At 41.3% G+C, this 20,437-nt stretch overlaps 1 protein-coding gene across 4 annotated transcripts in view; it reads left to right on the top strand.

Annotated features, from left to right (window-relative positions):
* The window catches only part of dlgap2a (discs, large (Drosophila) homolog-associated protein 2a), a 431,171-nt gene that overhangs the window by 194,455 nt on the left and 216,279 nt on the right, over positions 1 to 20,437 (top strand). For 3 of the 4 annotated variants that reach the window (XM_017707804.2, XM_037541836.1, XM_037541837.1), the window contains one exon: positions 13,194 to 13,226. The exons of the other annotated variant lie outside the window; for it this stretch is intronic. In XM_017707804.2, coding sequence (XP_017563293.1) covers positions 13,194 to 13,226 — 33 coding nt within the window. The remainder of the gene's footprint in view (positions 1 to 13,193; positions 13,227 to 20,437) is intronic. 4 annotated transcript variants of the gene reach the window in all.

Here is a 20,437-nt window from a genome sequence, read left to right as displayed (position 1 = left end):
TCTGAAGAAGCCTTTCATAATGTGAAGAACTCTTTAATCATTCAAGGGCTTATAAGCTTTACTTGTGATTATCTACCTGAGCAGTTTTGCTTTTGTGTATAGTAGCATTCTAGGCCTGTATGGGCACTACAATAACAATAGCATGAACAAGCTGGGCAAAATATAGGCTCAATTTCAAATAGCTTTTGCTAATATTAGAACAGATCTCATGAAATATGGTTCTCAAAGCTAATCTGCTAATATAGCAGTGTAAAAAGACAGGTGTGCGACTGTCTTTGTGTGTGTACATGTGAGGTTTAAATCTGACAGGCAGTGCAGACCTAGCAGCGACACACCTTAGCATTCTTGGAGGGGAATGATAACTGCTAATTCTGTCAGCTAACAGATGCCTGAGTTGGCATGGCGTCATGGAAAATCATGGGAGGAGAGGGCTGGCTGCTTTACCCTCACAGAGAGAGAGAGGGAGCTTATGGATGGCTATGGCATCACCAACCATAGGGCCAACACTTGTGCCACTCTGGATCAATATGACTAGCATTGTCAGCAGAGATCATGTAGGCTAGACTTTTAAACCCACTCAAATCTTGGCAAGCCAGCCAAAGTTTTGTCCATCTGCCTAAGCCCCTTTTTTTAAAACATATATTACCAATGGTGGGCATGAACTTTTTACTCAGGTACATGTACTTACATGTATTTATATGATACTTTTTCTTCTACTCAAGTAAGTCTGAGGAAATAGTTCCGTTTTAGTCCTTCACTTTTAGTTCCTGTCTTTTTTGGGTGCAATCCCATCGTGTTCTCTTGGTTCAGCTGCTGCACTGCTTTGCTGTTGCGAACGCCTCTCACTTTGGAGCTTTAGGGTTGTGTTTTAGGCCAGACAGAACCCAATCTGAGAAGATTTGCACCTAATAAACTTCAGTTCCTACGCAATAGATGCTGGATGTATTAATATACCAATGTTTTCACTCCTACTCAAACTGTTTCTGCTAGGCTAATTTTACTTCTACTTGAGTCATTATTCCAAAGAAGTAAAACTGCTTTTCTTTGATGAGGAGTTTAGGCTACGCTACCCACCTCTGCATATTACAACCAAAAGCAGCCCAATTTAGAGGAAAACTGTCCAGTCTGGCAACACTGGGGGAAACTAATTAGTAGAAATTATAGCCTAAACTGAACAGAGGTAAAAAGAACATGAGTTTTTCCCTCAGCAAGCATACAACAACAGATAAAGTGGAATAAAGCTAAAGCAAACCGACTCTTTCTTTAACACCCCTGGCTAGTTTATCAAGCAGCTGACTCAGAGCTGTCTCTAAGACTTCTACACTTATTGAGCACTAACTCTCCTCAAATCAATCTCTATAGTGAGGAGCTCTGTAGAAAAGCAGCTCATGCTAGCAGCTAATGGGGTCATTGGGATTCCTTAAGATTAACTTCTCTGTTTATATGGTGCAAATTAGCTAGCTAATAAAGTGGCCTTCTTGCCTTTATGATAAAGGCTACTTTAAATGGTGATGGCGTGCTTCTGTGGCATCAAATACAATGTGATACGAACTGTTTGTGGATTAAGTACAAGGGTATGCTGTATATGTAGCTTTAATGCTAACATAGGAAACAGACTTTCATTCTCAGGGCCCTATTTTCCATGGGTCTATAAGTTGAAACAGGAAACACATCTATATTCCTCTGGCCCCTATTTTAGCCCCAAATTGCCTCAATCATATTTTTTCCAGTTCTTCAGGAGCGGAACTTGCCCAAATATTACTGTCATGTGACTCAACATTAGTAAACCCCTCCGTTTATTACACATTGCAGATGCAAGTATTATTTACTAAATGGCTGGTTAGGTAGCAGAGGTGCTACACAACTAGAAACAACAAAAAAGGACAGGCTTCACGTTTAAACCAGACAAAGCCATTATTCAGAAGTATACGAGTTCTATACTCTGAATTCCCAAAAAACAGTTTGCACCGCAAAGTTCACTTACTTAGCTAATTAGCTCACTGGGGCTGAGGCAAAGTGTGCTCATGTTGAAAGGCCAACTTCTTACCTGTACCACCTTTGGTGACCCCATCCTAGCCATTAGCATAGCAGCACTTTTATAGGTTTCCTTAATGTATCACATTGAAGTATGGTATCTCTTATATAAAGCTGGGGAACATAGTACCTGTGGAACATAGGGTTCTGGGGACATAGTACCTGTGGAACTTTGGATGCTGGAAACATAGTACCTGTGGAATATAGGGTTCTGGGGACAAAGTGGCTGTGGAATAGAGGCCATAGCGCCTGTGGACTAAAGGATCCTGGGAACATAGTACCTGTGGAATATAGAGTCCTGAGAACACAGTACCTGCAGAATACAGGGTCCTGGGGACATAGTGTCTGTGAAATATAGGATCTTGAGAACATAGTATCTGTGGAATATAGGGTCCGGGGAATATAATATCTGTGGAATATAGGGACCTGGGAACATAGTGCCTGTGGAATATAGTGTCCTGGGAACAAAGTGCTGCCTGTGGAACATAGGGTCCTGGGAACATAGTGCCTGTGGAATATAGTGTCCTGGGAACATAGTGCTGCCTGTGGAACATAGGGTCCTGGGAACATAGTGCCTGTGGAATATAGGGTCCTGTGAACATAGTGCCTGTGGAATATAGGGTCCTGGGAACATAGTGCCTGTGGAATATAGGGTCCTGTGAACATAGTGCCTGTGGAATATAGGGTCCTATGAACATAGTGCCTGTGGAATATAGGGTCCTGTGAACATAGTGCCTGTGGAATATAGGGTCCTGTGAACATAGTGCCTGTGGAATATAGGGTCCTGTGAACATGGTGTCATGGAACATAGGGTCCTGGGAACATAGTACCTGTGGGATATACAGTCCTGGGAACATAGTACCTGTGGGATATACAGTCTTGGGAACATAGTGCCTGTGGAATATAGGGTCCTGGGAACATAGTGCCTCTGGAATATAGGGTCCTGGGAACATAGTGCCTGTGGAATATAGGGTCCTGGGAACATAGTGCCTGTGGAATATAGGGTCCTGGGAACATAGTATCTGTGGAATATAGGGTCCTGGGAACATAGTGCCTGTGGAATATAGGGTCCTGGGAACATTCTGTCTGTGGTATATAGATAACCAGACAGGAACCCAACTAGTGGTGGGTGGGAGGCAGGAGGGGAATGTCAAAACATAGGCACCTGAAAGCAGCAGAATAGGTACATTAGTGGAGTCATTTTAAAGACTAGACAGGACCAATGAATGACTGATGTAGCATTAGAGCCTTCCTGGCAGAACTTTCACTACAGCTTCCATGGTCTGGGGAACAGAGAATCCAGGGACCAAAGAACCCTGGGAACATAGGGCCCCGGGATCATAGGTGGGGTCCCCTTACATTTTATATGCTAAGACGAATGCCAATAGCAGCTGCAATGTGATGGAACATGATCTTAAATGAATCTATGTGAACAATAGACGTTAGTCACAGTATTATTAACTAGGGGTCTGAATAGCTTGTGTGCTAACTGGGATGCAAGTAGAGTGTACTCTGAGGCAGAAATGCTAATTGCGATGTGTGTGGTTATTTCAGCAAACTGAAGTGTGTGAGAGTTTGAGGTGTGATGGTGTGTAATCACAGAGCTGTACAAACAGAAGTGCATTCTCAGCTCTTCGGGGAGCAGTCAGCCAAGTGGAGGAATGACCACTGCCCGCTGAGCATAACCCAAAATCAATAGCCATCTAAATAGAGCAACGCACTTATGTGTATGTGCACATTTGAATAGAATTGAAGCCATTAGTCAAGGGAAGAGTGTGTAGACCACACATGAGATAATCTAATATTAGCGTGTTCTTGGGAATTGATCCAAAGTAAAGATGCATTCGGTGAAAGGGAAAACAATTTATTTTCTTTTTTCATCAAAAGCTTAAAGGGCCCATATCCTATATTCTTTGTGATTTGCTTTATTACCTTAATGGGTCCACATATCGTAGCCTCTTAAACTCCTTTGAACCACCAGTGGTTTCAAAACTCACTTCATCATGTTCTTCCTAAGTTTCATATTTCATAAGCTCCATTCAGAAGCTGGGCGTTGTATGAGGCTGTAGCTCTTCTCTCCAGTCTAATAGACGGTGATGTCATTTTAAACCCCTATAATAAAAGAAGCTGAACTTTGTTTTTCTACTGAAAGTCGACCCGTTTTTCCCCAAATCTTGGCTATAAACTACAAACAGATGGCGTCTCTTCAGTGATCTGCTCTGGAAACATGACTTTTATAAAATAACACAAAGAGCGCCTGAGATTTTTGGCTTTCAGCAGTAAATTGTAAACATATAGCGATATAAATTTCACCTCCACATTTAACCCATCTGTGAAGTGAAACACCACATACACACTAGTGAGCACACACACTAGGGCTCAGTGAGCACACTTGTCCGGTACAGTGGGCAGCCCTATCTGCAGTGCCTGGGGAGCAGGTGGGGGTTAGGTGTCTTGCTCAAGGACACCTCAGTCATGTGCTGTCGGCTCTGGGGATCAAACTGAGGGGTCACAGGGCCGGTTCCATAACCTCCAGCCCACGACTGCCCCATAATATATAATCAAAATCTTTTTTTCAAAACCGTGAGGAAAATTCAGTTTTCCATGCTAGACTCTTCCATGCTTCCCTTTAACAAAACTAAGGAACAGATATGGATTTGAGTCTTTTTTAAACTTTTTTTTAAACGTTTTCTCAGTCCTCTTAGTTTTTTCTGCCTTTCCTACTGTGACATAATAACATGTCCTCAGCTGCCCCCTTTTAGCACGGCGCTAAAGAAAGTCTGCATGTGCCTGAGAAGAAAAAAAGAGAGAAAGAACAGAAAAAGCTAATTATCGCCGCTGATTCGTGCTGCCAGTACTCCGCCAAGTGACGACGAATGTGTGAGCACATGAGGCTAATATGCAAATGCTGGAGTTAATTACGGAGGCCCTCGCTAACGAACGAGCTTAAACACTTTGATAACTGATAAGCAGGGGTGTAAAGAGTATTGACAATCCCTACTCAATTACACGTACTGGTACTGTAGTGCTAATTTACTCAAGTACATGTAAACATATTAGTAAATACAATTACTCAAGTAAGAGTAAATAAGCAGTTCATAGTACTGAGTTACTATGTTATTTTTTTGTATTTCCACAGTCACAACCTGAACATACTGTATTTCTGAACTGATTTGGCTACATCACTGGAAATAATCTGTAAAGAAAACACTAAAGCAAAAGCTCTGAGAGCTGAGAGTGATCACATCTGATTCCTGTAAAGCATTTTAGAATCCCTGAAAGACTGTGCAGAGGTTGTTACTGATTAAAGAAAGAAAAATGATATGATTACAGTAATAGGTGTATACATCTACAGACAGTAAAAACATTCACAGCCTTCAAACTGTACATTTCAGCTGAATCAGAGCATTTACACCATTAAAATCAGCAGCAACATCAGCAACTTACCCAGCTTTGATTTTTACTGTAATACATTTCACAATTTCACATTTCACATGATTACTCCATTAGACAGTTAAACAGCTACACAGACTCTCACAGTTAAAGACAGAGCGAGCGAGAGAGAGAGACAGAAAGATAGACAGAGAGAGAGGAAGAAAGAGACAGAAAGAGAGAGAGAGGAGGAGAGAGACAGGAAGAGAGAGAGAGAGAGAGGAAGAGAGAGACAAGAGAGAGACAAAAAGAGAAAGATAGAGAGAGACAAAAAGAGAGTGAGAGGAAAAGAGAAAGAGAGAGGATGAGAGAGAAAGACAGAGAGAGAGGAAGAAAGAGACAGAAAGAGAGAGAGAGAGTGACAAAGGAAGAGAGAGAGAGAGAGAGAGAGGAAGGCAGAGAAAGAGAGAGAGAAAGAGAGAAAGAGAGAGAGAGGAAGAGAGAGAGACTGAAAGAGAGAGAGAGAGGAAGAGAGATAAAGAGAGAGAGAGAGAGAGAGAGAGAGAAAGGAAGAGAGACAGAGAGAGAAAGAGAAAGGAAGGCAGAGAGCGAGAGAGAAAGAGTGAGAGAGACGAAGAGAGAAAGAGAGACTGAAAGACAGAGAGAGAGAGAGGAAGAGAGAAAGAGGAAGAGAGAGAAAGGAAGAGAGAGAGAGAAAGGAAGAGACAGAGAGAGAAAGAGAGAGGAAGGCAGAGAGAGAGAGGAAGAGAGAAAGAGAGGAAGAGAGAAAGAGGAAGAGAGAGAGAGGAAAAGTGAGAGAGAGGAAGAGAGAAAGAGAGACTGAAAGAGAGAGAGAGAGAGAGAGGAAGACAGAGAAAGAGAGAGAGAGAGAGAGAAAGAGAGGAATAGACAGAGAGAGAGAAAGGGAGAGAGAGAGAGAGAGAGAAAGAGGAAGAGAGAGAGAGAAAAAGTGAGAGAGGAAGAGAGAAAGAGAGACTGAAAGAGAGAGAGAGAGAGAGGAAGACAGAGAAAGGGAGAGAGAGAGAGAGAGAGAGAGGAGGGGGGGCAGGGAGATGGGGAGGGATCAGATCAAGTCCACAGTGTGACAGAATCACTGTCCAGAGTTTATGACGATCCAGTATTAGACTAGATTTTCTACCACAGCCTTTATCTAAACAGCCGCTGAATAAGCTAGGCTGAATAAACCGCTAGGCTGTATAAACGGGCAAACTGTTGTCTGTGGGCGACACCAGTTAACTAAAGCAGCTGACAGGCACTGTAATAAAATATACGCAGCAGATTTTAAGTGTAATAAACAGAATCTTTATAAAAGAAAGAAGAAAACTGTAAACGCGGTACCTGTTTAGCTCAGATGAGCTAGCTCGACTAACGCTGCCTCAGGCTGGAGTCAAGCTTTGAGAGCGGATCTCAGCAGGTTTCGTGTTTGGCTGCTGATGATAACGCCGTTTTCTTTAGTTCATATGGAAATGAGCACAGATGACCGTTTGGACATGGTCTGTTCCTCGTGTGTGCCGGTTATGTTCTCCTCTGTCCTTTTCCACTGAACTGGACATCTCTGTAGTGTTTTCCCTGCCAGAGCAGCCGTTCTTTGTTTGGTGAATCTTTTTAATTTAACTCAGAGCTGATACACTCATCATTTATTTTTACTCTGTAACGTTATGAAAGTTAAAGTAGTGAAGTAAAAGTATTTCATTAAAAATGAACACAAGTAAGATTAAAAGTACTATAATTTAATTCTTCCTAAAAAACATACAGTTACAGGGAAAACTGTACTCAGTTATAGTGATGAGTAAATGTAATTCATTACTTACACCTCTGCTGATGAGGCACAGTCAGGCTGCAGACAGCTTGATCAAAACTTTTCTCTTTGAAACCACCACTTCTCTTCATCTGTCTCTAGTCTAGGGTTGCCAGGTCTCTGGTTTTGTTGAAGTCCATAAAGTGCCATCACTGCACCCTCTCTCTTTACGCTCCCATGTAGAGGTTGTTAATCGCAGGCCGGCTGCATCTCAAACCACATATGCTGTAGTAAATACCACATGATGTAATTGGGATTACATGGATCTTGAAAAGCACTTCACCTGAGAATATAATCATGCATCATCTAGAAGATGAAGAATATTGAAATCTTTCATTTCTTCAAGCATGTATTTGGTTTCAGCATCTCTCTAAAAGTGTTTTGCTGCATCTGATGGCGACGCTGCTCGCTTATTTCCGGTCCTGTGGCCTGTTTTCACACAGCACCGACTGAGAAATCCTAAAGAAATCAGAGTAAGAGTTCGCATGCCCTGAGAAATCTGATTACTGAGCTAAAATCCGGCCTCTTTATCGGATTTAGACTTAGACCTCTAGACCTTCTGATCTAAGAAATCAGAGTGTGTTGTTTACATGACCATTTGAATAACTGCAGGAATCGTATTATGATCTGATTATTGAGTGCATGTAAACACACAGAAAAGAAGTGGGAACTTAATGACTATTTGGACTAGACATGAAACACATGACAGGGGAGTCTCTGACTTTATAATACTGTACATGAAAACATATCTATCATTCTGGAGAATTTGTTCAACCCATTTTGAACTTTTCACTGACTTGGAATTTAGGCTAAAATCATTTTTTTGGAGGGAGCTTATTCTTTTTCTTGGAGTGGCCCTATACCTTGGGTTTATTTTGTTAAAATAAATGTTGGAGCATTACATTTTGTCACTACCAAAACAATTATAACACTACTGAAACATTACCAAATGAAACATTACCAAATGAAACATTACCAAATGAAACATTACCAAATGTTTCAGTAGGGACTATTGGGAGTGACAATTGTAGCTCATTTTGAGCAGAACTCAAAAACACTAGCCAGTGCATGACCAGCAAACACAGCTTTGCACACATAAAGTCATGATATTCTTCATTAAAACACAAAACGTTACTTAATATGTAGTGACAATTCTTATAAATCCATACTGATTTTCAGATTTTGCGACACATTTACTTCAAAATGATGGGCTCACCATGTGGCCATGAGGGACAAGGATGCAGTCTGGAATGCTCTACAATGTTGGGGCGTGACTAAAATAAAAAGACTCCGCGTGGCTGGTGTAGATATCCATGTGGCTGGTGTAGATATCCATGTGGCTGGTGTAGATATCCATATGGCTGGTGTAGATATCCATGTGGCTGGTGTAGATATCCATGTGGCTGGTGTAGATATCCATATGGCTGGTGTAGATATCCATGTGGCTGGTGTAGATATCCATGTGGCTGGTGTAGATATCCATGTGGCTGGTGTAGATATCCATGTGGCTGGTGTAGATATCCATATGGCTGGTGTAGATATCCATGTGGCTGGTGTAGATATCCATATGGCTGGTGTAGATATCCATTAATAGTAACAAGAAAAGATTTAGATAAAATAAGAAGTAATGTATAATGCATTTTGGCAACAAATGCTTTTTGATTGCTCTAATAATGCCAGCATGAATCATAACAAGTCCTTGATATTCCTCATATGTGTAAAGGCCTCTCTCAACAACGTGTCCTGAAAAAGTGGGACTTAATGTGTTTTGGAATGAGCATGTGTTTATGTAAGTAGCAGGAGTGAGGTGGCACTTTTTAGCTACTCTACTCCTCTATATGGCGTGGAGGATTCAGCAGACCTTGCTCTGAGACAGACTCGCACAGTTGTCCACTTTTTTTTTTTTTTTTTTTTTGCTTTTACCACAGGCAGAGCTAATGGAAGCAATTGGCCGGTCTCTTTAGATACAGCCGAGAATAGGACAAGAGTGCCTACAATTAAACTAGTAAATTTTCTCTCTGCTCTGCTGCCATCTTCTCAATTTAACTGTGTGTGTGTGTGTGTGTGTGTGAGAGTGTGTGTGTGTGTGGCAGGTTTATGCCACATTGTGGGGACCAAAAAAACTGTTACTACACTCACACTGACGGGACCTTTCTTCCACACACTGGTCCCCACAATGTACGTCATTACTTTTAAGGTCAAGATATACATCAATCAGGCATAACATTATGACCTTGTTTCTGCACTTATTGCCCATTTTATCAGCTCCACTTACTATATAGGTGCACTTTGTAGTTCTACAGTCACAGACTGCTGTCCATCTGTTTCTCTGATACTTTGTTACCCACCACCCTATTTGGTTATTTTGTTAACCAAATAGTACCTGCTCTGTGAAGGTCGATGGGGGTCCTGGCCATTGAAGAACAGGGTAAAAGGGGGCTAACAAAGTATCAAAAACAGATGGACTACATTCTGTACCTGTAGAACTACAAAGTGCAGCTATACAGTAAGTGGAGCTGATTAATTGGACAGTGAGCATAGAAACAAGGAGCATAATGTTATGCCTGATTGGTGTATATTAAGGTTATGGTATGGTTAAGGTTAAGGTTAGGATAAAAGTTTTAAATAAAAGAGTTGGTGTATATCTCCAGGAAATGAATGTAAGTCTATGTAGAGTCCACACAATTCACAGAAATGTGTGTGTGTGTGTGTGTGTGTGTGTGTGTGTGTGTGTGTGTGTGTGTGTGTGTGTGTGTGTGTGTGTGTCTGATGTCTGGTTCCTATCACCAACACTGAGGACAATTCTGACTGGGTATGTTTCTTGAAAGCCGAGCCTTTCACATCAAACCAAGGCCCATGCTTTTGTTTAAATCTTAATGATTTAAGATAAGGGTCATTAGAACCCCTTTCAACATCTAAAATAGATCTGGTGGGTGAGATGTGTTTGTTGGACCTAAAGATAGAGCTCCTGTAACCTATTGTCTCCAATAATTTCTGTTTGGATCACATTTTCTATGCATTTTTGGGTCCAGGTTGGCTTGGGAACGCAGCAGTGAGTCAGTTGTGTGGGATTCAGACACTTTAGGGAACAAAATGAATAGTTTGCACATTAAAGGGCACAAAACATTAATCAGCTCGAAGTAAATCTGCACAACACAACAGCATGCATTTAATACCTATTACCCAGATACCGTTCATGTAACTGCCTGTATATACTCGCTTTTCTTTGACGAGAAGGAAATTCACTGGATGCATTTATGTGAGATAGAGTGCTTGCCAATGCAGCACTGTTGTCTGCTTTCAGTAAACCTTAAATGGCTTCGCTTCTTAAGGAATTCATCTTCTCCTTTCATTAAACTCAAATAAGTGCGGTTCCTTAAACATGATGCTCTATGTCGTTTCTAACAATAACAATTTTCATAGAGACTGTAAAAGTCTTTTTGAACACTTCCTTGAAAGAAGGCCTTATTTGTTCGCGGGAACATGAATCACCCTCGCCACCGCGGCCTCACGCCATCCGTCCCTGTGTGAGCACTTTTTAACAGTGTTCCAGGCTTGTTCTTGTACATGCTATGAAATCTAAGCAGAAGTTGAGGTGGGTTAGTAGTCATTTTCTCTTTTAGATTTAGGGTGACATTTGAGAAATGAATCTGGAAGACGAGGTGCATTAGTTGGACCTAAAGGATCTATTGCCTTCACCCTATATTTAGAGTGATATTTATGGACCCTACGGAGCCCCACTTGTGACATCCTGTATGAATTAAAATAGTGCATGGCCACAACTTAGTAAGGCATGGGAACAAGATAATTAACTTGTGGCCATGATTTAGTAAGGCATGGGAATGAAATTCTAACGCGTGGACATAACTTAGTAAGGCAGGATCTTGTTCCCATGCCTTAATAAGTGGTGGCCATGGCTTAATTATCTCTTCCTCATGCACTACTTAGTTGTGGCCACACATTGGGATCTCGTTCCCATGGAAGGGATGTCACCCGCAGGGCTCAATAGGATCCAAATTGAAGATACATTAGTTGGAACTAAGGAATCTGTTTTAAAGTAGATTCAGAAAGCAAAGCACGTTAATGGAACTTTCAAGAATCCTTCTAAACTACATAAAGCTACAGTCATTGGACCTAAAGGATCTATCTTAACAAAATCTGAAGGGTGAAGCTCAAGAGTTGAACCTAAAGGATCTACTGCCATCTCTTTTTCTTTTCTACATTTATTATATTTATGAATCTAGAGGACAAGGTCTGGAGAAAGAGATGGTTTAGATGGACCTAGGGGATCAAAAATGGCCACAAAGAGCAAGGTGCATTTGTTGAATTGAAAGGATGTATTTAATAAAGATCCAAAAGGAGAGATGCATTAGATGGATCTGAAGGATCTATTGTCTTCTCTTTTACTCTTCTACGTGTAAGGTTATATTTATGAATCTAGAGGTCAAGATCCAGAGGACAGGGTGGAGTCATTGGACCTAAATGTGCAAGAGGCATTCTTTCAGCTTTCAACTAAATATCTATTTAAAAAGAATCCAGAAGGAAAGATGCGTTAGTTGGACCTAAAGTATCGATGGAATATGCATCCACAAAGAACAGCGCTTTATTTGGACTTAAAGGATCAATCTAAAATCGATCCTGAGGAGCAAGATGCATTAGTTAGACCTAAAGAATCTATTGCCTTCTCTTTTTCTCTCCTACATTTATTATATTTATGAATCTAGAGGTCAAGATCTGAAGGACAAAATGGATTAGCTGGACCTAAGAGATCTATGTGAAAATGGATCCAGAGGGCAAGGTGCTTTTATTGAACTTAAAGGAGATCCAGAAGGAAAGATGCATTAGATGGACCTAAAGGATCTATTGCCTTCTCTTTTTGTCTTTACATGTAGGATTATCTGAATCAATCTAGAGGTCAAGGTATGGAGGACAAGATGGATCAGTTGGACCTAAGGGATCTATTTGAAAAGGGATCCAGAGGGCACGGTGCATTTGTTGAACTTAAAGGATCTATTTAAGTATAATCCAGAAGGAAAGATGCATGAGTCAGACCTGAAGTATCTATCGAATAAGCATCCACAAAGAACAATGCATTAGTTGGACCTACAGGATCAATCTGAAATGCAAAGGCGAGCTGAACCTCAGTGATCTCTCTGGAAATAGATTCGGAGGGCAAGATGCATCAGTTGGGCCTAAAGGATCTATCTCCTTTCTTTCTCTCCTACATTTAGGCTGACATTTATGAAATGGATAGGGGGGGTGGGTGTATTAGTTGAACCTTAAGTATCCCTTCCCTTTTTTTTTTCTCAGTGTAATCAGAATGCACTCAAAGTACACCAGCCTCCTGATTATCTGCTCTATTTTACATTTCATACACTTTAATCTGTAATCATGACTCTGTAATGTGAGTATCAAATCCACTGATTTAATGTAATCTGATGCCATCAGGCCTTCTTCATTAAGGCTGAACTGATTTTTATGTTTATTCTCTGGGAATGTTTTTGAGATGAGCGGCTTTATGACAAATGACGTGTTCTCTGAAAACACACTGATCTGATTGAAGTGCATTTGCATCATTATACTTATTACCCCACCCAAAAAAAAAAAATTCACCAAGTGCTATTTGCTCATGTGGCATCGGCCATTTAGCCTCTAGCAACTTGATAGAGGTGGTTCTCTCAGAAATCCTGCATGTTCTAGGACAAATGCTTAATCCAGGTCCATAAAACCTGCTCATGAAACGAGTTAAACTGTGCCGTTAATCTCAGAGCAGTGCAGTTTGGGCTGCTGCGCTGACCACTGAGGACCCTCTCCCACCTGCTAGTGCACTGCTGAGGACAGATCAAGGCTAAAGAGTGGCGTTTTAGTGATCCTGTGCTGAAGTTATTGCCGCTAGGCTTCTTCGTTTTGGTTTTGCTTCACCGTCTCTCTCTCTTTCTTTGTTTTCTCCTGGCGTGGCCTGCGCTAGAGTCTCAGTGCACCCTGTGTGGTGAAGCAGAAGGTGAGTGGGCCTTGCTTTCTTTGTCTTTTGGACTTTTTGCTGGTTCCTCTCATCTCATCAATGCTTTTGCTAACTTGCTAACTGCAGGGAGTGAAGTGTGCTATGTGTGTGTGTGTCTGTGTGCTATGTGTGTGTATTTGTGTCTGTGTGTTTGTGTGTGCGTGTTTCTGTGTGTGTTTGTGTGTATGCGTGTGTGTGTATGTGTGTGTGTCTGTGTGCGTGTGTGTATTTGTGTCTGTGTGTTTGTGTGTGCGTGTTTCTGTGTGTGTTTGTGTGTATGCGTGTGTGTGTATGTGTGTGTGTCTGTGTGCGTGTGTGTATTTGTGTCTGTGTGTTTGTGTGTGCGTGTTTCTGTGTGTGTTTGTGTGTGTGTGAGTATGTGTGTGTAGGTGTTTGGGTGTGTGTGTGTGTCTGTGTGTGTGTGTGTGTGTGTGTGTGTGTGTATGTTTCTATGTGTATGTGTGTGTGTGTGGGTGTGTGCGTGTGTGTGTGTGTGTGTGTGTGTGTGTGTATGTTTTGCTCGTGCTGCTAGCGCTGAAATCTAAAAGGCTAACTGTCACTGGGTTCTGGCCCCGCCCCTCCATTCTCACGGCTCTCTGATTGGCTCAGAGAGAGGTTGTGAGGCCAAACACTCGGTGACCGTTACTAACAGCTAACCGCTAACGCTCTCATCACTCACTCAGATTGTGTGTGTGTGTATGTGTGTGTGTGTGTGTGTGTGTGTGTGTGTGTGTGTGTGTGTGAGCAGTGGGTGGTCTCTTTCTGTACGCTCTACGTTTTTCTTTCTTTCTTTCTTTCTTTCTTTCTTTCTTTCTTTCTTTTTCCCTGCTCCTCTCTCTCTCTCTCTCTCTGTCTCTCCCTCTCTCCTATCTCTCTCCTATCTCCTATTTCTCTCTCTTTCTTTCTCTATCTCTTTCCACTATCTCTCTCTCTCTCCCTCTCTCTCTCCTATCTCTCGCTCTCTCTCCTCTCTCTCTGTCTCTCTCTCTTTCTCTCTCTCTCTCTCTGTTGCTAAAGCTTATGGTTTTGTGCTGCTTTGCTGCTTCTTTTCTTCTGTAACTCCTCTGTAAATCACAGGCTGATCAGATGTGAGAAGCTGAATGTGCTCCAGTTGTTTCTCAGCGTCTGTACAGCTGTGTAGAAATAAAATGTTTGGTCACTGTACAGTACAGCAGCAGCACAACCACAAAACATGTGAACACACCGGTCTACTCTGCACTGTGTGTGTGTGTAAGGCAGAATGTGGTTCAGACGTTCAGTTCTCGTCCTGCGGGCAGCAGATCAGCGCTGCACTGTAAGTACTGTGCTCTGCGCTGTGTCCAACGTGGACAGTCAATAAAGCTCTGACTGGCCTTATTGGATTAAGACTGAATCTGATTGCCTCCCATAACCAAAACCATGACCATCACTGCATATAGACACAGGGATGTTTTTCTCTGGAGATCCACCCTACAGGAGCAGTAGCAGCGAAATGCTTGGATGAGCCTATTATAGAAGGCTTTTTACAATTTTCCACATTTTACAATAACAGTGACCTCAAACTGTGAAATAACACACACAACTGTACAGTAATTAAATTTGAAACAAAACTTGATATTTTGGATTCTTTAAGATGAGGATGATGGAACACACAGCTATAAAACAAGGCAGGGCTGCTCTCGCTGTTGTAATCTGGATGATAAAAATAGTAACTAGAAGCTAAAGTTTCTGAAGGAGCTTTAAGTTGGCTTGACAAAGCAAGCTGTAAATGCTTGAAAGCAGCTGCTGATTGTTTTTATTGCTTAGTTGGGTTTATATTGTAATTCCTGGTTGCTAAAGTGTTGCTAGGTGGTTGTTATGGTATTCCAGGTAGTTGCTATTGTGCTGCTATGGTATTTCAGGTGGTTGATAAGGTATGCTAAGTGATTCATATGTGTGTTTGTGTTGCTAGGTGGTTGTCATGGTGTTCCAGGTAGTTGCTATGGTGTTGCTGTGGCATTTAAGGTGGTTGCTAAGGTATGCTAAGGATTCATATGTTTTTCCAGGTAGTCACTAGGGCGTTGCTGTGTGGATGCTGTGTGGGTGCTATGGGAATGGTGGGGATTGCTATAGTGTTTGCAAGGTGGTTGTTGTGGTTGTTGTGTTGCTATGGTATTTTAGATGGTTGCTAATTGAGGTAATTGCTAGAGTGTTCTTATATGGTTGCTCTGGTTTCCTTGGCTGTTAGAGGGTTGCTACGTGGCTGCTGTAGTGTTTCAGGTGGTTGCTATGGTATGTCTTGTGCTTGACAGAGGGTTGCTGTGGTGTTCCAGGTAGTTGCTAGGGTATTATTAGGCAGTTACTAAACAGTTGTTATGGTATCTCTGGTGGTTGCTAGGGTGTTGCTAAGTGGTTGTTACTGTGTTGGAGGTGATTACTCGAGTCTTGTGAAATAGTGACTATGGGCTGTCGTGGCTATTACGTAGTTGCTGTGGCTTTCCAGGTGGTTGTTAGGGTAATTCTGGATTGTTGCTATGCTATCTACTGTGATTAATAAGGAGATTGTTAAGTGATTGCTGCAGTGTTCCAAGCGATTGTTTTTATGGCTCTTTTTGTGTGTGTGTGTGTGTGTGTGTGTGTGTGGATGGTGAGAGCCATGGGAGTGTGTGAGAAAATGAGTGTAGGAGCTTTATCACCTCAGGTGATGTACAGAGAGAGAGAGAGAGAGCGAGAGAGAGAGAGAGAGAGAGAGAGCGAGAGAGATTGAATGACTGAATAGCTGGAAAGAGATGGAAATAACAAAAGAGAAGAACAAGTGATGCAGAGAGAAAGAGAGAAAGAGACTTGTTCTTATTTCACCACAACTGTCACTGCATAAGGAAACACCTTGTACGTCCACTCACTGGTCACTTTATTAGAAACACCTACCTTGTGCTTCCACTACCTGGCCACTTTATTAGAAACACCGATCTTATAACTCCTCCAAAAAGATGTACAATTATAGACTGCAGTTCCTTCTTTTGCTGCACAACTTATCAGCCTCCCCCTACCACTTTTATCATTGGCCAGTTTCTGACCACTGGACTGCTGTTATCCAGATATTTTTTGGGTGGTGGATCATTCTCACCACAGCAGTTCATATCCATTCAAGAGCAGCTCTGTGGTCTGAAACTGTGCTAGAGGATGACTAACATGAACATGAAACTACAAGAGGGGGGTTTCTAATAAAGTGGCCGGTGAGTATAGTGATATTGAGCTCTGTGATCCTTGTGAGAGTTTGTCACAGTCCCTTATAGTGTATAAATGGTCCAAGATGTGGAAAATCTAGCCACCACTCCATTTCTTATCTTTCACACTAATTATCCGCCCGAGTCGTGGAAATTCAGGACCTTATCTGCAGACTGATTAGATCTGGGCTGTTCAGTTGAGCTGAAAATGGTGTGAAATACAGAGCGACCCTGTTGTTCATTTATTCCAGTCTCTGTGCTTGGAGTTAATATGCGATGCTTCGCCCATCATTCGGTTTATACTTCTGTTCTGTATGTAGATATATGTATTTTTTCTCTCAGGCCAAACCAAGCTCAAGTCTGCAACTTGTGTTGTAGTACTCCATGGTGTTCCAGGTGGTTGCCACTCCTAGTCTCAGTCTAGATTCGATTACTACGAAGCCTTGGTCATGACTCAGTCTTGCCTCTAGTGGTTTGACTACAACAATACCTAACAAGTTTGGACACACCTACTCATAAGCACTATTTGGACAAGATGAAATGCTTTTGGGGTCCTGGGCTAATGTCCTCTTTTACAGGGTGCTGCATTGTGCTTTTATTTGTTCTTCCTGCTACCTTCAGAGAATTATAGGCCAAATTACATTGTTTTTCACCAAACCCAAACTCTAATCATTTTAGTCACATCTCTGTGATTTTCCAGCTAGATGTCGCCTTGTATTGAGAAGAAAGGCTTTTGAACACCATTCCCATATTTAGTCTCCTAGCCTGCGTATCCATATTGTCCATGTCCCGAATCATAAAACCATAGATGACTTGGAAGAGTCTCTCAACCACTTACTTGACCTGGGCATACAAACAATTTCCAAAAGAGTTGGAAAAAAGGTGCAATGTAAATAAAAACAGATTGCAGTGATATACAAATCAAGTAAATACACTCTATATTCAATTGAGAATAGTACAAAGAGAACATATGAAATGCTGGAACTAAGAAATTGCGTTGCTTTTTGAAATATATATGCCCATTTTGAATTTCATGCCAGCAACACATCCCAAAAATTGTTGGGATGGGGTTATGTTCACTGCTGTGTTGCATCCCCTCTATATTTAACAACACTCTGTAAGCATTTGGGAGCTGAGGAGACACTGCTATAGTTTTCAAAATTAAATGTTTTGCCATTTTTGTTTGACATGTGATTTTGGCTGCTCAACAGTTTGGGGTCTGTTTTGTTGTATTTTTTTGCTTCATGATGCATTAAATGTTTTCAGTGGGCGACAGATCTGGACTGCAGGCGTTTAGCATGCTCTACTATATACTATACCATTTACTATAGAGCCATGCTGTAGTAATACATGCAGAATGTTTGGCATTGTCTTGCTGAGATAATCAAGGCCTTCTCTGAAAAAGACGTCATCTGAATGGCAGCATATTTAGCCAAAATCTGTATATATTTTTCAGCATTAATGGTGACCTCACAGCGCAAGTCACCTATCCTGTGTGCGTTAGTGCACCCCCATACTGTCATGGGTGCTGGCTTTTGAACTGTGCACTGATAATAACAAGCCAGATGGTTCATTAGCCCAGAGGATTCATTAGACCACAGGACACTTTTTCAGTTTGCCTCAGTCCTTAAATCTTAATTAATCTCAGTAAGCTCAATCTTAAATGAGCTTGGCCCACTCTATGCTCTGGAGGTGTATAATCATTTTATTATCAGATTAAACTCTACAATACATAGTATATACATACATATATATAGAGAAGGAAAAAACACACTTTACTTACAATGTAAGTGAATGGAACCAGACGTCTTTCCAAGTTATTTGGGGTCATTTCTTTTGGTCCATTCATCATGAAATTTACACACAATATAAAGACCAACAGGCATTTTCAAAACATGTCAAAAACTGAAAAACAACAAAAATGGAGATACAAGGTTTTGTTCCGACAGCAGCGATATGTATATAATATATATATATATATATTCTAGATGATGGCACATTTTAAGTCACCAAGCTCTTCAGAACGACCTATTCTACTGCCATTATTTGTCTGTGGAGATTGCATGGTTATGTGCATGAACTCAATAATAAAGTGGGGTGTCCATAAACATCTGGCCTAATAATGCAGGTATTCACTATGCCTGTTTGTTTTAGAATCAAGTTTCAAGCATTTAAGCCCAAGCCTTTAGATCAGTATGTCTTACAAATGATGAAAAGCGTGCATTTAATCAGGTGTGTTCAAACTTTTGAATGCTCTCAGCAGTCTCTAACTACTGCAAGCGAGGCTGGCCTGTCCCAGTTTCAATTAGACCCCACGTATTTGTAATACCTAGTCAGCAGATACGTGTTTACTTGTAAGCTTGTTTTGCTTTTCGGATTTCATCTAGCTGTAGTTACTACATTTTTCCCATAACGCAGATTTATGAGGCCACAAAGGGGAGGCCCATTACTGCGTCCACTCACGGATATGATTAGCACTGCAACATAATGCTGGATATTGAGCAGATTGAATAATGGTCGTGTTGTACATGGCTTTAGCAGAAAATCAGCATGCGTCCCCAGCGTCCTTGACCCTCTGGGCGTTTGTCATTGGGACCCTGGCTGTGGGACATCCAGAAAATAAATAAAGAAATGAAATAAAATGATAAATCACCTGCTCGTTTGCAAACCCGGTCTGCACAGAATTGATTGTAATTATTAGCCGCCATTGTGTAGCTCAGCTGGGAAAAGGCTGAAGTGAAAGCCTGATTTGTGTTTGCCTTGGGTGGAAAAACATACATTTATGAAATTTTGTGCAGACCAGGTTAATTTATGAAATCCATTGCAGGAAAGCGTAGTCAATTCATATTCCAACCTGACCTGAATTTCTACAGAGAGGCAGTACATGACTGAATCAAAGACCCCAAGGAGAATGTGAATCTGAATCTGAGTGAGGAAAGTTAAAGTGAGTATTGATCATCCAGGGCAACTTTGGTGTCTGAAGTTTGTTTCTTTAGCTTTACACTGGAGCTACAAGGCTAATGTTGCATCTAAGGGATGCTTATACCTGACCCAACAGCATGTTCTACATAATAGCATTTAGTACTAGTAGCCATTTGAAGCTTGTACTGTTGTCAGTTTTTATCGATAACAGAGTCAGAAATCTCCTAAGCGTGTCTGCTAGATATTGCTTGACGACTCAGCATGGTCTGAGGCAAATATGTGAGGATTTAGGTGCTCGGTTGCATGATGCAAATTGCTAGGAGTAAGCTTTCATTACTTGTTAGCTTTATTTGGTATAGCCAGAAACGTGAAGGGACACTTTGGCCACAATGAAAAAATGAAGCATTGCTACATCTTTGAAACCTGCTTCTATAGTGGTGCCACAGGAGTGTGATTGTCTGGTTTAAAGACTAGAAAACACCTCTTCTGATGATGTGTCTTGAAGGAAAAGGAGGTTTGAAAAGCTACACCTATTTATGGTGGATTTTTGGTTGATTTTTTTTTTCTAGCTGGTGAAAACAGAAGGAAGGCATGTAGCTACTGCTGCTAGGCCCAGTATTGCGGCTACATGTATGTGAGTGTAGACACTGAAACAACAGAAACAACTAAAAGCTAAAGTTAGCAAGGCAGCTATCTGAAAATCTAGATGTCTAACGTTAGTTTGGCTTCTTTTCTCAGGCTGAAAGGGTAAAAAACTTGGGTCTGGCATTTTGTACTGCATAAAGATAGAACTGCTGTTTTTTTATGATTTTGTTCGACAACCAAGGTAAGAGTGACACTAATGCTAGCTTGGTTGTATTCATCACCTTACAGATTGGTGGCTAGGCTAGCAGTCAGGATTGATTGACACCACAGGGATTGTCATATATGTATTTACAAAAGGCATGCTGGGTATTGTAGTGAGAAAACGTTGCTGAAGAAAAACATAAAAATGATATCAAATCATGAACTCTGTGAAACTGATGGGGTGTACAGTGCTGCGATATAGAGTAAAGGGGCAGTCCGGCCTAAAACCAGATGTCATTTGCCATGTATGACATCTGG

This window comes from Pygocentrus nattereri, chromosome 10, assembly GCF_015220715.1.
Source record: "Pygocentrus nattereri isolate fPygNat1 chromosome 10, fPygNat1.pri, whole genome shotgun sequence".
NCBI classification, from domain to species: domain Eukaryota; kingdom Metazoa; phylum Chordata; class Actinopteri; order Characiformes; family Serrasalmidae; genus Pygocentrus; species Pygocentrus nattereri.
Note: the sequence above shows the minus strand (reverse complement) of the source record. Positions and strands in the feature narration are given on the sequence as shown.